We start from the raw sequence: 15,391 nt of genomic DNA, 5'->3' as shown, positions 1-15,391 counted from the left end.
TAGGGAAATTTGATTCGCTCTGAGTTATGTGCAATTCAATTTTGCCAATTCTCTTTTGAAAGCGGAATTATTTAAACATAAATGGAAATCAAACATTTAAAAGAATGTGAAATATGATATTTTTTATTATTTTCTTTTCCGAAAATGTATAAGAATAATAATACAAATGATCTATTTATAGAAAATTTAAAATTATGCTCACACTATTTATATGAATATAAACAGTAAATTGAACAATAACGGTGTACTCTATTATAAATATAATTTATTTGTAATATATATGTATATATATATATATATCACTTTTTCTGAAAGAAAAAGAAAACATGATTTCATCATAGTAACTCTCTGCTTTCAGTTGGGCCAGTTACATGCCACGTGGACGGCAGAGATCGAAAGTATATGAGCAAGTTACAGCCATACACCTCAATAGCGGACAAAAAAAATCAAAAATGGAAAAAATAAGAAATAAAAAAAATAAAAGACCCTTGTGCCCAAACAACATGGGCCTATAAATATCCCTCTTCCTAAAACCCTAAATTCGCAAAATATCTTCAGCAGCTAGGGTTTTTCTCCCCCAAATTCTCTCGAAAAACCTAGCAGTCTCTCTTTCTCTCTCTGTCTCCATGGGCAAGTCTAGCAAGAAATCCGCCGCCAAGGTCTTCTTCTTCTTCTTCTTCTTCTTTTGTTTTGCGTCTCTGTTTGTCATGGTCTCGTTTCCGCCGAAATGGTTTTTGGGCAAAACTAATTCTCTGTTTTTGTTTCCGATTTTCAGGTTGAAGCTGCGGCTATACCTGCAAAGGCTTTGAAGAAAGGTACTTAAGTAGTGTATTTTGGTGCCTGAATCGATTTCGCATGGGTTTTGTTTACCGCTTTCGTGTTTTTATAAAGTACGAGTTTGTAATTTGTCATTGCTTTTGTATATGAGTGAAGAAAGAAGTGCTTGTCTTATGGTCTTTCATTTGTAAGGCTTCTATTCTTGATGTTCGAAATGTTGTTTTAGTTTGTGATTCTTGGAAGTCTGGATTGTTAATGTGTTTAGATTTATTACATGAAGGATTATATTTCTTTTGTGTTTGGTCTTTGGGACATTGGTTCCGAGATTTATCAATGCTTATGCTATGTGTTTTATTCTTTTGCATATTTTTTTCTCAGCGTTTAAGACAACATTAACACCGTTTGCTAAATTCTCTCCTTTTTTTGGGTTTTGATTTTGTTTGATGCTATTTTTAGGCAAGAGAGACGCAGAAGATGATTTGGAGGCGCAAGTAAATCTGAAGAAGCAGAAAAAAGATGTGAATGCTGCTGTTGTGAAGGAGAAGGCTGAGAAGAAGGTTCCAAAGAAGGTAGAAAGCAGCAGTTCTGACTCATCAGATTCTTCTGATTCTGAAGAAGAGCAAAAGGTATATGGCCCCTTTCAAGTGTTCTTGATTCCTTTGTTAATTTGTTATTAATGGGTATTTCATTTTTCCAGTGTTATATATATTTTGTTTGCAATATGTTCGCCATTATATTTCTGTGCATAATTTTTTAGGAGATCATGTTAATTCTTGTTTTCCTCTATGGGATTTTTGTCAGGTTAAAAAGGTAGCAGTCAAGAAGGCTCCTACTAAGGACTCCAGCAGTGACGAGTCTTCATCTGATGATGTAAGCCTTTTTCCTTGTCCCCTAGCTAATTCGGTTTCTGCTACCGTGTGTAATGCAGTGAAATACTGCAAGCATTTGTTGATTCGTTTTGCTCTCTTGTGAAGGAACCCGCAAAGAAGAAGCCAGTTGCTGCCACTAATGGAAATGCTGCAAAGTCTGTGAAACCATCCAGTAAAGATGATTCATCTTCTGAGGATGAATCTTCAGATGAGGTGAGTAGTGTGATATAATGCTAACTGAGGCTTAGTGATGGGGACTAAAAGGCTCTTTTTTTCATATTCATTCAGGAGCCTGCTGCAGCCAAGAAGCCTGCTGCTACTGCTGCTGCTGCTAAGAATGGTTCTGTGAAGGACAAGGCATCCAGCAGTTCATCGTCCGAGGATGAGTCGTCTTCGGATGAGGTAAACACTATTATATTTATCAGCACAATATATTTGTTGTAAGAGCCATTGGCATATGTTTATTCTTTACTTTTGTTATGAAATAATTAGGAACCTGCTCCTGTGAAGAAGCAGCCTGCAGCTACTAAGAATGCCAAGCCAGCTTCTGACGACTCCTCATCCTCTGAGGATGAATCTGAAGATGAGAAGGTTAGAAACCATTTCTCAAGACTGTTAACTTTTGTCAACGTTTTGGTTTTGCAAAATCATGGAGTTGTGTTTATTTTCTGCCCTTTGTTTGAAATCAGAAGCCGGCTGCCGCTGCTGCTGCTGTCAAGAAACCTAAGGAATCTAGCAGTGATGATTCCTCTGATGATGAATCCTCGGATGAGGTGAGCGTTTTCAGTAATTTTTATTTTATTTATATGTTTGTTGCTGAAGAGATCCACATCTAATTTTCTTGTGGAATGTTTAATCACAGGAACCTGCCCCGAAAAAACAGACTGCTGAAAAGAAAACCAAGCCTGCCAGCAGTTCTGACTCTTCAGATGAGGATTCTGATGAGGTTAGCTTCTATTCTATTTTCGTATCAGATTGAGTCGAATGGTACTTTGTATGGCCTTTTTCTAATAAATTATTATACGTTTTAAAACCCTCAATGCAATTGTTTGAGCTAAGTTCTCTCTAATCCTCAAATCCTGTTTATAGTTGGAGATGTTATACGCCTGTGTGTTACTCTTTCTCGGTGTCTTGTCTTGTTATTTTATGATGCTAATTGTTTTCATAAACTGAACTTGCAGGAAAGTGATGATGAAGCTCCTCAGAAGAAGGTGAAGTTTCCTCTGAAGCCAACATATTATTCTTACTTGTGACAATTTATAATTGTATGTTGTCCAGCTTATACTTTTTTGTTGTACAGGCTAAAGTTTCATCTACAGCTGACAAGAAGTCTGCTGCTACAAAAAAAGACAGTAGCGATGAATCTAGTGAGGACTCCTCTGATGATGAGGAGAGTGAAGATGAGAAAACTCCTAAGAAAAAGGTATGGATGAAATGTTATGATGTTTGTATAAGGGCCTTTTGTGAACAAATTTCTGTACTCAGGTCTCTTGTTCACCTTCTTATTTGGTTGGAAATGGTGCTTATGAGATTTGATTGATCATACATTGATATAATTTTCTGTATTATGTTTTTAAATAAATCAGGGTTCTGATGTTGAAATGGCGGATGCGGAACAAAAATCAAGTGTGAAACAGGTAAAGCTCAACCTAAAGTATATTCCACTATTGCCTACTGTGCGTTTTCTGCCAATTGCTTAGCAGTTCTATAGATTAATGAAGGTTTCTTCATAAAGGCTCAGTAGTTTTATGATCTCTGGATATCATAATATCTGTTTTCTTTTCAGCCAAAGACACCAATTACTCCTCAGACACAGGGAGGATCAAAGACTTTATTTGTGGGCAACCTTTCTTTCCAAGTTGAAAAAGCAGACGTGTAAGTACATCTTTCTCCTCTTGATTTTACATGGTAAGACGTTCTGTTATCTGATGCCGTGTCCCATTATGCAGTGAGAATTTCTTCAAAGATGCTGGTGAAGTTGTCGATGTCCGGTTTGCTTCAGGCGAGGATGGTAGGTTTAGGGGCTTTGGGCATGTTGAGTTTGCTTCTGCTGAAGCTGCTCAGAAGGTGAGTTTGGAATCATATTCAAATTGCTTCTTTCTACAAGTCTAATTTGTTCTTGGTTCATTGCTGTTATTGTTTTATGGTTTTCCTCCGGGGAGCTGGAATGACGGTGCTGATAGGACTGTTTCATATATTCTTTGTAGGCCCTTGAATTGAATGGTCAATCTCTGTTGGGTCGTGAGGTCAGACTTGATCTTGCTCGGGAGAAGGGTGCATATACACCTCAGAGCGGGTACTTGTTTTCTTCCATAACTTCAACCATGTTATGTGGAAGTTGTTTTGTATTTTGTTTTTTAATCGTGTCATTATGACTACCGCAGCAAAACGAACAACTTCCAGAGCGGTGGGAGAGGTCAGGGCACTACAGTTTTCGTCAAGGGATTCGACTATTCCCTCAGTGAAGACGAGGTCTATCATCTTTTGCTTGCAATACCTCTTCTCATTTCACTCACCACCCGTTAATTATCTTTGTTGTCTTTTTCATCATACAAATAACATTACTGCGCCTGAAAAATGCCACAGGTTAGGAGTGCTTTGAAAGACCATTTTGGTGGCTGTGGAGAGATCAATAGGATTTCTGTTCCAACAGACCGTGAGACTGGCAGCGTTAAGGGGTTTGTAACTTTTCTTATTGTTTATCTCGGGTTTTTATATATCGTTGGTTGTGAAAATAATAGTCAGACAATCGTTTTTAAGCTTTTGTCTGAGATTTTACTAACCAAAAGGTATTTTTTTGTTGCAGGTTTGCATACATGGATGTGAAGGACAGTGAAGCCATGAACAAGGCGCTGGAGCTGAATGGGAGTGAAATGGGAGGATACAACCTCACAGTTGACGAAGCCCAACCCAGAGATGGTGGATTCAGTGGCGGAGGAAGAAGCGGAGGAAGAGGAGGAGGAGGTTTCAGTGGTGGCGGAAGAAGCGGAGGAAGAGGCGGAAGAAGCGGCGGCAGAGATGGTGGTGGCAGATTCGGAGGCGGCAGAGGCAGAGGTGGCCGAGGAGGTGGCGGCAGGGGAGGTCGTGGAACACCCTACAACAAGCCCAGCTTCACTGCCTCTGCAGGTTTTGTCTCTTTTCTTCACACTCTTCGTGTATTATATATGGCAGATTTGGTGAATATGTGGAATTTTGTTGCGAGAGAGAGATGTCTTTGTAAATTCTGTGTTGTGAATTGTTGTGTTTGGTCGTTTGCAGGAAAGAAGACTACCTTCAACAACGACGACTAGAATGGAAGGAGCGCTTTGTAGGAGGGAGGGAGGGAAGGCTCTCATAATATTCCATCGTTTTTGTATTAAGAAAGCCTTTTTTTAAAAAAAATGATGATACTCGTTACCATTTTTATATTTCCTGTTTTAGATACAAGTGTTCTTTTTAGGGTTTGAACTTGCTCTGTCACAATTTTGGTTTTCTTTTGGGATCTATTAGAAATCTTTAACCGGTTGGTATCCTTGTCTTAACCGGGTCCATTTGATGAATTTGGAATTCTCTGTGCTCTATTTTGCAATTCCCTCGGCCTGTCATGAATTTATTTCAAAATTCGTACGTTTTGTATCTATTGAAAACCAGATCATTCACCCATTTTAACCTATACAACAAACTGAAAGTATTCATGAACATGTTTGTGTTCCTCTCACGGCTGTCTTAAAGAGCTCTCTCTCTATCTACATTCTTCATGCAGAATACACAAAAACAATGAAATGGGCAAAGCAAAAGATCAGATCTTTTTTGGATCAGTGGTAACTCAAGACTGAAACCTTAGCTTGAGGGCCACCTTGAACGTAGACAAAAGTATAAGTCTGTCCTGGTCCAAGCTGTTTCACCCATGGCGGAAGCTCATAAACATTCTTCTCCCCGCTCGTCGGGTTCAGACCCCATATAGGTCCCTCGAGGTCTCGGATCAATAGTTGCAGACCCGTTATCGGTACCCGAGACGTGTTCTTTACGATCACTTTGTGTCGGTAATACCTCGTGTTCTTGTCCATCCATGTGTTGGTTATTGAATGTAAGAACTCAACGGATGCACCTGCAATGATTGTTTTTTTTTTTTGAGAAAAAAATGTATGATTTCTGATATATTCATATGTTTTAATCGCTCACCCGTTGGTTTTGCAGTGTAAGAACTCGGTGTTGTTTTCTGATAGGAAACTGCGAAGAACACATAAAAGAGAAAATATTTGTATCAGATTCTGTGATTATTCATCTCAGAATTCGTGGAATCTTGATTAGAACATATAAGATCTTACCCGGAGATTCTTGAGATGGCGTTTTTGTTGATTGATAAGGCGGAGAAGAAGAAGAAGGCGTTCTTCCATAAGACCCTACAGATTCACCAGAAAGGATTATACGTTAGACGGTGGTACGTGAGAGGAGGTTGCTGCTGCGGAGCGGATTTTGAGCTCTGCTACCTAATTTTCCCGATAGTTTGGCGAAAAGGCCGACGAGAGGGGCAGTTCCCGACAATGTTGGCTCAGTCTGCTCGTAATTCGATCGGTCATCGTCGAAGTTATCGTTCTGGTCGGGCCCTCCCACGAGGGCGCCGTGGATAATGTTGGGATTGGCTTGAGGACGTCTATACCATGAGTCGAATCCTTGAACGCAGCTTACAGAAGAACGGAGCAGGAAGATTGAAGTGATGGACGCACCTCGGTGGTGGACTTGATAAGGGTATTTTGGTCCGTACCCGACGAGATAGCTCATTCCCCGCGGGTTCATCCCGAGGATATAATCAGCCTGTTCACAAGAAAAACCTCGGTTAACGGTTCTTGATACCAGAACCAGATCAAGAAGAGATCTATAATAGGTTGTTATAGTAATTACGTACACATAACGACATTTTTTCCAATATGGTGCCAGAGCTAAAAAATCGTATCGAACGTAGACAATTACTATAATACCCTTGAAGAGAGAAAATAAAAAAGAGAACCTGAGATTTGGCGAAATCGAGAAGCAGTTGAGGGGAGAACGAGCCGTCAGGGCAATTGAGTTTAGCGTTGGCTGCAGAGAGGTAGTCAGAGTAGACAGCGAGAAGGAAAGCGGCTGCGGAAACGTACTGCATGTTGTTCCATTCTCGAACGTACATAAGGCCGCCTGAAATTCCGAGAGTTAGAGAAACTTTTTCGGATGTCGGAACTTAAAGTTCAAGAGTTATGTCAGTAACCGACCAGGCGTTTTCTGAATGTTATAGCCGCCGTTCTTCTCGAGACAAGCGCAAGCAAAGTAATCGGCTTTGGTCTGATATTGCTTAAGCACCGGCGTGTACTCACCGCCCTTTCCGTCCAACAAAATCTGCGTAAACGAAACCGAGCAAAAGATTCAGCAATCTAAATCCGGTAGCCAAAACGTTTTCTGCAAACAAAACCGGTTAAAACCTTAGTAAGAAGGATCTGAACGCCGGCATATTTGTTGTCCCAAGAGAATTCCTTCATCGCCCATCCCGTTCCTCCCATGTATCCTGCGTTTTCGACAACGTACTTCAGGTAATACTGGTCTCCAGTTGCTCGGTACAGCCACGTCGATGCCCACAGCAGTTCGTCCTTTCAAGGAATTCAAGCATTCTCAGACAACCTTATAACGCGAAAACGAAAGAAATCAACGGAACTAAACCCTTTTCATGGATGAGTTTAGAGACTTTACCGAGTACCCCGATGACATGTAGAACGCTTTTGCATTCGGGATCGAATCTGTGTACAGTCCTCTGTATTTATCGGCGAATTGAAAGAGCTGAAACAATAACGAAACAACGAACGATTCAGACATCGAATCCGAAACACAAGATTTAAGGTTTACCCCAAAAAATACAAGATCAAGAATTCAGCATTCTTGAAAATAGAAAAAAAAAACAAGATCAAGAAGAAGAGACTTGCTTATGTTGTCAGCAGAACCAAAGGAGCTGAAACATTCTACGAAATAACGATTCAGACGTCGAAAAAAAACCCGAAACATAGGATTTTGAGAAACCGAGAAATGAAACCTGTTTGGCATGAAGCAAGAGGAGATCGGAGTAAGAAGAGTCGAAGGGCTTGAAGGCTAAGGAAGCGGCGGCCAACGAGGCGGCGGTCTCGCCGGCTAAGTCGGAACCGGGACTGTACTCGTCGAGCTTGTAAGAAGTTCTAGAAGTCGTCATGTCTTCAGCTCGTTCCCAGCAGTAATGGTCGGACTCCCCGTCCCCGACCTGAGCCCAGAGGAGATTTTCTTGAGGATGAGCCCTGAGGAAGTAATCGGTCCCCCATCGGATCGACGTTAACGTCTGCTGCATTTGGTTCGACCCGACTAGCTCTCTGCGGAAATCGACAGCCGCCCACGAGAGCATCGTCACCGTAAACGCCATCGGTAGCCCGAACTTCACATGATCTCCGGCATCATAGTACCCTCCCACAAGATTCACCTGTTCAATATGAACAAGATACATATAATGTTATATATATATATATATAAACTACGTTAATTCTGTATGCATGATATGGATTCACATGTATTATCATTATTATGCGCAAAAAATCTCATAACTATCGTATGAAGATCACGGAAAAATGATATTTTTTATGGACCGTTCAGTTGTTTTGTGTGTTTTGTATAAACATTTCTGTGATCGTTTCCATGTGTATTACAGTTCTTATATATATATATATATATATACGAAAAATATACATTTACGTATATGATAATATCTATAATTTTTTTTATCACCTTTTTAACGAGAAAATGAAACTAATATGTTTGAAACTTCCTAAATCATAGAGCGTGTGAATTTGCATGGGAACGATATGCCATTTTCCCAGTTCTCTATATATAGTATATATACACAATGTAATATGAATTTGATATATTCATATTCATTATATACACATTTCTGTGATTTTTTTCCATATTTATTGCAATTCTTTACATTTCTGCCATTTCTATCGTCTGTTTACCCAGAATTAATATGTAATCGCCGTCTTTGAAATTATAATCAAATTAATTACGAGATTATATGATAACATGTAACTGTGTATATATATATATATATCTTCGGATAGAATCAGAGGCTTTACCCCTTGGGAGAGACCGTCCTTGAGAGCCGAATCGCCACGCCACTTCACGCGCTGAGACGCAGGCAACTTCCCCGACCGCTGAGCCTCGAAGAACATGAACGTCTTGTCAAGTGCTTCTCCATAGTTATTATATGCAAACGCAGTCGCAGACGCAGACGCAAACGCAACCACTAGAATCGCCACCTCTAACGTCCTTACCCTCACACCTCCTCCCATTTTCCTCGTTAATTCTCACAATCCTCTCAATGTCGATGACTCCTTAAATGTTCATATACATATATACATACATACATATATATATATATGTACGTACGTGTGGTGAGGAAAAGGCAAAAGAGAATCAAAGAGGGCGTGGAATTGTCGGAACAATCATTGTCTTTGTTATGAGTTCGTGTCCGTTATGGTCTTCACGTTGCAAGCTAAGTAGAGCTTCTCACGTTGTACTTTGGTGGGCATGAACAAAAACGTGTCAAATCTGCACCAATCGATTTTTGCCACGTGTGATTTTCTTGGCCGTCCGATCGGAGTGGTCGTTGGACCTTTAAATCTTTGGACTTTTTAGAGAGTCTGTATTATTATAATAATACACTCATGTTATTATTTTTTTCCACACCTAATAGGTGACAATAAAGAATTCCATAAGAAAAAATTTAATTAAATTCTATAAGTTTTTATTATAATGATAACGGCGGTGATATGAATCTTGATTAAGTCGGAACCTTTTTTTTTAAATTAGTTTTAAATTTGGGCCGACGGACATGTTATCCATTAATCCGATTCTCTTACCTTTTGCTAGGGCTGGGCGTTTCAGTTCGGTTCTTCGGAACCGGACCGAATCGAACCGTTAAAACGGTATTTTTTCCGATCCGAAACCGTTGTTATTTCCCGAACGGTACCATTTTTAGAGAACCGAATTTTCTCGGAACCGAACCGAACCGAACCGAACTTTAAAAATCCCGAAAAACCGAATATTTTTAAAGGAAATCTAACATTTTTTTTAATAAAACCCGGAACCGAACCGAACCGATACCGAAACCGAACCGAACTGAATACAATAAAAAACCCGATTGGTACCTATTTTTGTAAAACCGAAAGAACCGAACCGATCTATTCCGTCCCGAACCCGAACCGTTTCCCGAAACGCCCACCCCTTTTGCTCTCTAAAATCAAATTAGCAATTTTTTTGGGCTTATTGATTGTCGAGACATTTCATATATTTTTTTAATTATAAAACGGTATGGTTAGAGAATGTTAGAAAATTTATTTTTTCTAAAAGATGCAATGTTTTTACACATAACATTCTAAAATTTAGAATGTCATGAATGCTTGTCTAATAATCAATGTTTTAAACTCCCATCACGTAATATTTGATTAAAATCCTCATTTGTTTTTTTACAAATAACAGTCAAATATAAAATTTTCCGTGTGCTTGTATATTTTCCATGTTTTGCTTCATTTTTTCCACAGAATCAATTAAATTATAACGAAATATTTTTTATATCTGTTGTATATAATACAACGGGCTTAACAATTTTAGCAACATATAATCATATATAATTATTTTTGACACTTCACCTGCTCACCATACTTTCTTCTCTTTATCATGAATTTATGAAAAAAAAGTAGAACGTAATAAAGATTTGAATAAAATTGAATATTTGATATTTAAACAATTAGAAAATGATACGAATCGGAAATTCTCTACTGAACTCGAAGGATAATCGACGGAAATTCTAAGAACTATTTAACAACACGTGAATTGAATCAAAAGTAGTTTTAATAGAAGAAGACAATGTAAATCCAATTCAAATTTGACTAAGAAATGTTAGAATATGAGATTTTTTTTTTAATAAAGACGATATAGGGGTGACTGGTTGCAACGCCACCAACCGTAAACAGAGCGGTTGCGATTTCTGACGGTTGGTGGCGGTTACAAAACTGATTGGTCAAACCGCAACCAAACGCTACCGCAACCAAACTTCAAAAATCAAAACGCTGCCTTTTGGATGCGTTTCGGTAGCGTTTCCATGCGTTTAAATCAAATGACCAAAATACCCTTATATAACAAATTTTTTAAAAAAAACTAAGGCCTTGAATGGTGGGAGTTTTTGGAGTTTTTAGAATCCAAAAACCAAAAAAAACAACATTCAAGTTTTTACAAAATTACTTTTCCTAAAAACTTGGAAAGCCATTTTAGTGAAAAAATCAATGAAAAACCAAAAGCTACTTTTTTTGAGTTTTCAAATATTATAAAATCCAAAAGCCAAAAATCAAAAACTAAAAACTAAAAACCAAAAACTAAACCTAAAAACCCAAAATAAAAGCCACTACCATTCAAAGTCTAAAACTCTCTTCATGATCTCTCGCTTGAAACCCCCGTCTTCATCTCATCAAACCCTCTCTTATGTGTTCTTCGATTAAGGTTTTTCTTCGTCGGAGCTCATCGGAACTCACTGGAACTCATCATCTCTGTCGTCTTCAGGTGTGTCTCTGTTTTATTTTATTACCTTTCCTCTTTTCTAGTTTCTTCGGATTTTGTGTGAATCAAAACGCTGCTAATCATCTTCGATTCAAGAACAAAGAACTGACGAGATTCTATCAATATCCAAAACAAACAAGTAATGGGTTCTGTTTTTTTTCTTCATCAGTGATCAGATTTAAATCAGATTTTATCGTATTTTCTCGATCCGAAATCAAACATGAGGTCTAAAACCCAACAAACCTTCAATCTGAAACTTATCTTTGTGTGGCTCCTTGTTACCTTCTTCCTCAAGATGATTGATATTCATGTTTGTATTGTAAGAATGAAGTTCGTTGGATAATGACAATCTCTATCACGTCCTGAATGTGTTCGGTGAAATGCCTGAACGAGATGTCATTACCTATAAAGTAGGGATGGGCGTTTCGAGAAACGGTTCGGGTTCGGGACGGAATAAATCGGTTCGGTTCTTTCGGTTTTACAAAAATAGATACCAATCGGGTTTTTTTTATTGTATTCGGTTCGGTTCGGTTTCAGTATCGGTTCGGTTCGGTTCCGGGTTTTATTAAAAAAAAATGATAGATTTCCTTTAAAAATATTCGGTTTTTTCGGGATTTTTAAAGTTCGGTTCGGTTCGATTCGGTTTCGGGAAAATTCGGTTCTCTAAAAATGGTACCAATCGGGAAATAACAACGGTTTCGGGTTAGGAAAAATACCGTTTTAACGGTTCGGTTCGGTCCGATTCCGAAGAACCGAACCGAAACGAAACGCCCAGCCCTACTATAAAGTGATGATAAAGGGTTCGTCCTTGTTTGATTATCTTGTGGGACTGTTTATTTACCAAAGTGTTTCAATTGAATTGATTAACGAGGTGTGAAACATATTGATTGATTTCTTTTTGCATGATGTTTCATGTTTTTTCTTATAAAAATGATATTTCATGTTGATTAATATTTATGTAAGATATTATATATATCTTGTTGATGATTGTTGGCATTCTTTGATTCAAAGCTTTCAAAGTAAATGAAGAAGAAATGAAGAAGCATCAGAAATTGAAGCAGAAAGTGATGTGCAAGTTACATGGAAGAAAAATAAGTTATCGAAACAGTTTTTAGAATAATTTTATTAAGTTACAGTTATGATTTGAAATTTGTAACGGTTATATCTTTTGTCTTTAAATAGTCGTGTTAATGTATATAGAAAATTATTGCAGACAAGTTTTTAGTAATCATATGTATTATGTGAATAACATATGGTGGTGAAATAAGAAAAATGAAGAGTATTTATTGTTGAGAGAGTTTTGATTTAAGAAAAATAATAATGATTTTGTTTAGTATTATGATTTGAATTTAATTTTTGATATTATGTTTTAGTAAAAATATAGTAGTATGACATGGAATTTGTATTTTAAAATATTTTTACGATAAAATTATTTTTAAATTTAATTTAAATCAAATTGATGAAATTTCTATTTTAAAATATTTTTATATAATTATTCATAAATTATATAAAATATTTTTTTATCAAATGATAATATAAAATTAATTATGATTAATTTAAAAAATTATTTTAAAATAATGTCTTTTTTGGTAATTTATATCAAAACGCAATTGCAATCGTTTACAACCATTCACTTTTATTCGCAGTCAACCGCAATCGCCACCAACAGTCATTTACCAACCATTCAGTACCAACCGTTCACAATCGCTACCAAACATTCTGAAAACGCTATCAACCGCAACCGCAATTGCTGCGATACAACCAGTCAGATCCATAAATATTAAATTGTATATGTGGATGATGATATGTTATATGTGATCAATTTAGATTTGTCATATAGAATATTAGTATGTCATATCAATATTTGGGGTTTAAAAATGATAATAGCTATAAAGTTAAAGTTTATATTGACTTAAAAATGAAATCGATGATGTTTTATTTGATAAAAGTAAAAATTTAGTTTTGTTTTGTTAAATTTGACAAATTCAAGTATTTTTTGAAAATTTTTTCGTAATAATAATAATAATAATAATAATAATAATAATAATAATAATAATAATAATAATAATAATAATCTGCGTGGCCCTTTACCTAGTATTCATAACAAAATCTCAAAATGGAAGAACGTTTACTGTAATGTGTAAATATGTTTATATAACGAAATTATTAATAAGTTTGAATTTTATATTTTTTTTTAAAAAAAAAAAAAACAGGTACCGGATTAATTTGCGATTATTTGACAAATAATGGAGAAATATATCCCACATCGGCAGTTTTACTAAACAAATATTCTTGTATAAACAAGACATGGGCCAACTCTGGTCACGACCTTACTTGAACAGGATCTGTTCTATAGGCTCGTACTTCTGTATCCTTGAGTTCTAAGGAGACAGGCCCTCAAACCTGGTTGACGATTTGTGGCCGTGCGATCGGAGCGTGATTAACGGCTCTGATTTCTCCTTCGGGAGATCTCGCCTGGCTGTAGAGGATCGTTGCTCAGCTCAGGGTCCTTCCTGGTTGGGGTGGTCGCCCGGCGATCTGACAGGTTCCCCTTTTTTGTTCTACTATTATATATGGTTTCAAATGTTTTTCTTTTTCCAAATTTTCTTAAAATCGTTTAATGTTCGCTCAAATCATTGTTGGATCTCATCAGATCCGACGAAAGTTGGAATCTTTTAGGAATGGTAGACATTGCTCGCAAGATGTTTGATGAAATTCCCCACATGATTTTTTTTTTTGTTTTTAAAATTAAAAAGGATGTGATTGTGAGACGGATGTTAACACACCAAATACGGACACTTGATCCCAATGCCAACCATACTCCCAACGTGTTTGTATGTATCCCTTTTGTTTTCAAGGTTTCATCGTCTTGATGGAATGCTTCAAATCATGTCCTTCTGGTTCCATTAGTCTCTCTCTGTGTCCCATATGGGTTAAGCCCGCAGCTGCTTGAATATGCAAGACCAAGAGGGTCGAGTAAAATGGTGATCTTGGATGCTTTCTCGAGACCCAGACGGCTGTGATCGCTCAGCTGTTTTTATAGGTAACGCATTTGGTTCCGGATGGGGCTTTCCGCTTCCGGACAATCCAACCTTCCCACGTGACAGGCTCTTGAAGAAAAGCGATGTACTCGCTCTGTTCTCTCACTCAGGGACTGTTCTGTTCCTTCTTCCCTTCGGACAAATAAATAAATAATAAAAACAAAAATAAACAAAAAAAATCAAAAGTTTTTTCCGTGATTTTTTTCCCGTTTTGTCAATTAGTTTTTTTTTTGTGACTTTTTCCTCATAAGTTTGGTTTTTTTTTTTTATAAAAGGTAAATGTATATTAATAAAAATGGTTCGTGTATATAACCGGATATGACCGAATACCCTATAAAATGAATACTCATGTGTCTCTAACTAGACACCATATCAGTCAATAAAAAACAACATGTGGAGCAGCTATCGGGGATAGAGAGTAAGATAGTACCAATCGGATAGAAGAGTCGAGTCAATCCTACGGGAGGAGCCGAGGAGAGAGAGTATGCAGTTACGGACCATGGCATCTAGTTTACCACAAAGCGAGGCAACCATCGATGACTCCCCTCTGAAGATCCTTGCGTTTCTCTCCGACCATAACAGATAAATCGAGCATTGCAGCAAAATAATGGTGATAAGACGCCGATTATGAGACTGGACATTTCATGGGCGACGCATCCAATCCATAGTGGCATGCAAATCTAGAGGCGACCTATTCCAAATTGATCGAGCGAAATTGTACCAGACCTGCCTACTATAGCTGCAGTGGAGGAAGAGGTGGGAGTGAGACTCCTCCTCCAAGCTATAAAGAAGGCAGGAAGAGGTTGCAACCGCCCCCCATCGATACAGTCGATCGCGTGTGGGTAGGCGACCATGAAAAGCCAACCACTGGATGAAGCCATATCTAGACACCCCCTCGGGGAACTAAGCTAGCACTACAAAAAAATCCGCAAATTCCAACGGATTTTTCAACGGATTTGTCCGTTGGAAAATTTCCAACGGATTTTCAACGGTTTTCAACGGCGTTTCAACGACGATCTCCGTTAAAATTCCGTTGAAAATTTCCAACGGATACCCGTTGGAAACACCCGTTGGAAATTTTTAACGGAATTTTCAACGTATTCAATTGAAAAATTAGGTTGGAAATTT

At 37.7% G+C, this 15,391-nt stretch overlaps 2 protein-coding genes across 3 annotated transcripts; one reads left to right on the top strand and one right to left on the bottom strand.

Moving 5' to 3' along the window:
* Positions 1-545: 545 nt before the first annotated feature.
* On the top strand, positions 546-5,167 carry LOC104820414 (nucleolin 1). 2 transcript variants are annotated; one of them, XM_019203312.1, is made up of 19 exons: positions 546-659; positions 776-815; positions 1,234-1,403; positions 1,579-1,647; positions 1,752-1,859; positions 1,935-2,048; positions 2,139-2,237; positions 2,339-2,419; positions 2,509-2,592; positions 2,828-2,857; positions 2,947-3,069; positions 3,233-3,283; positions 3,433-3,521; positions 3,596-3,713; positions 3,854-3,942; positions 4,031-4,118; positions 4,233-4,324; positions 4,453-4,772; positions 4,905-5,167. In XM_019203312.1, the coding sequence occupies exons 1-19, from the start codon at positions 627-629 to the stop codon at positions 4,934-4,936; spliced, it is 1,830 nt and encodes a 609-aa protein (XP_019058857.1). In that variant the 5' UTR covers positions 546-626; the 3' UTR covers positions 4,937-5,167. The 2 variants fall into 2 exon arrangements, with proteins under 2 accessions (XP_019058857.1, XP_010549154.1); XM_010550852.1 differs by having other exon boundaries at positions 2,336-2,419.
* LOC104820415 (endoglucanase 5) lies at positions 5,024-8,988 on the bottom strand. The gene is made up of 10 exons (XM_010550854.2): positions 8,744-8,988; positions 7,681-8,094; positions 7,344-7,430; positions 7,079-7,243; positions 6,872-6,995; positions 6,634-6,797; positions 6,116-6,440; positions 5,954-6,028; positions 5,808-5,855; positions 5,024-5,733 (listed from the first exon to the last, which is right to left on the bottom strand). Exons 1-10 carry the CDS (start codon positions 8,957-8,959, stop codon positions 5,441-5,443), a joined length of 1,911 nt encoding a protein of 636 aa, XP_010549156.1. The 5' UTR covers positions 8,960-8,988; the 3' UTR covers positions 5,024-5,440.
* Positions 8,989-15,391: the final 6,403 nt, after the last annotated feature.

Source organism: Tarenaya hassleriana, unplaced genomic scaffold, assembly GCF_000463585.1.
Source record: "Tarenaya hassleriana unplaced genomic scaffold, ASM46358v1 Cleome30, whole genome shotgun sequence".
Lineage (NCBI taxonomy): Eukaryota > Viridiplantae > Streptophyta > Magnoliopsida > Brassicales > Cleomaceae > Tarenaya > Tarenaya hassleriana.
This window is presented reverse-complemented; position numbering and strand designations above follow the sequence as displayed.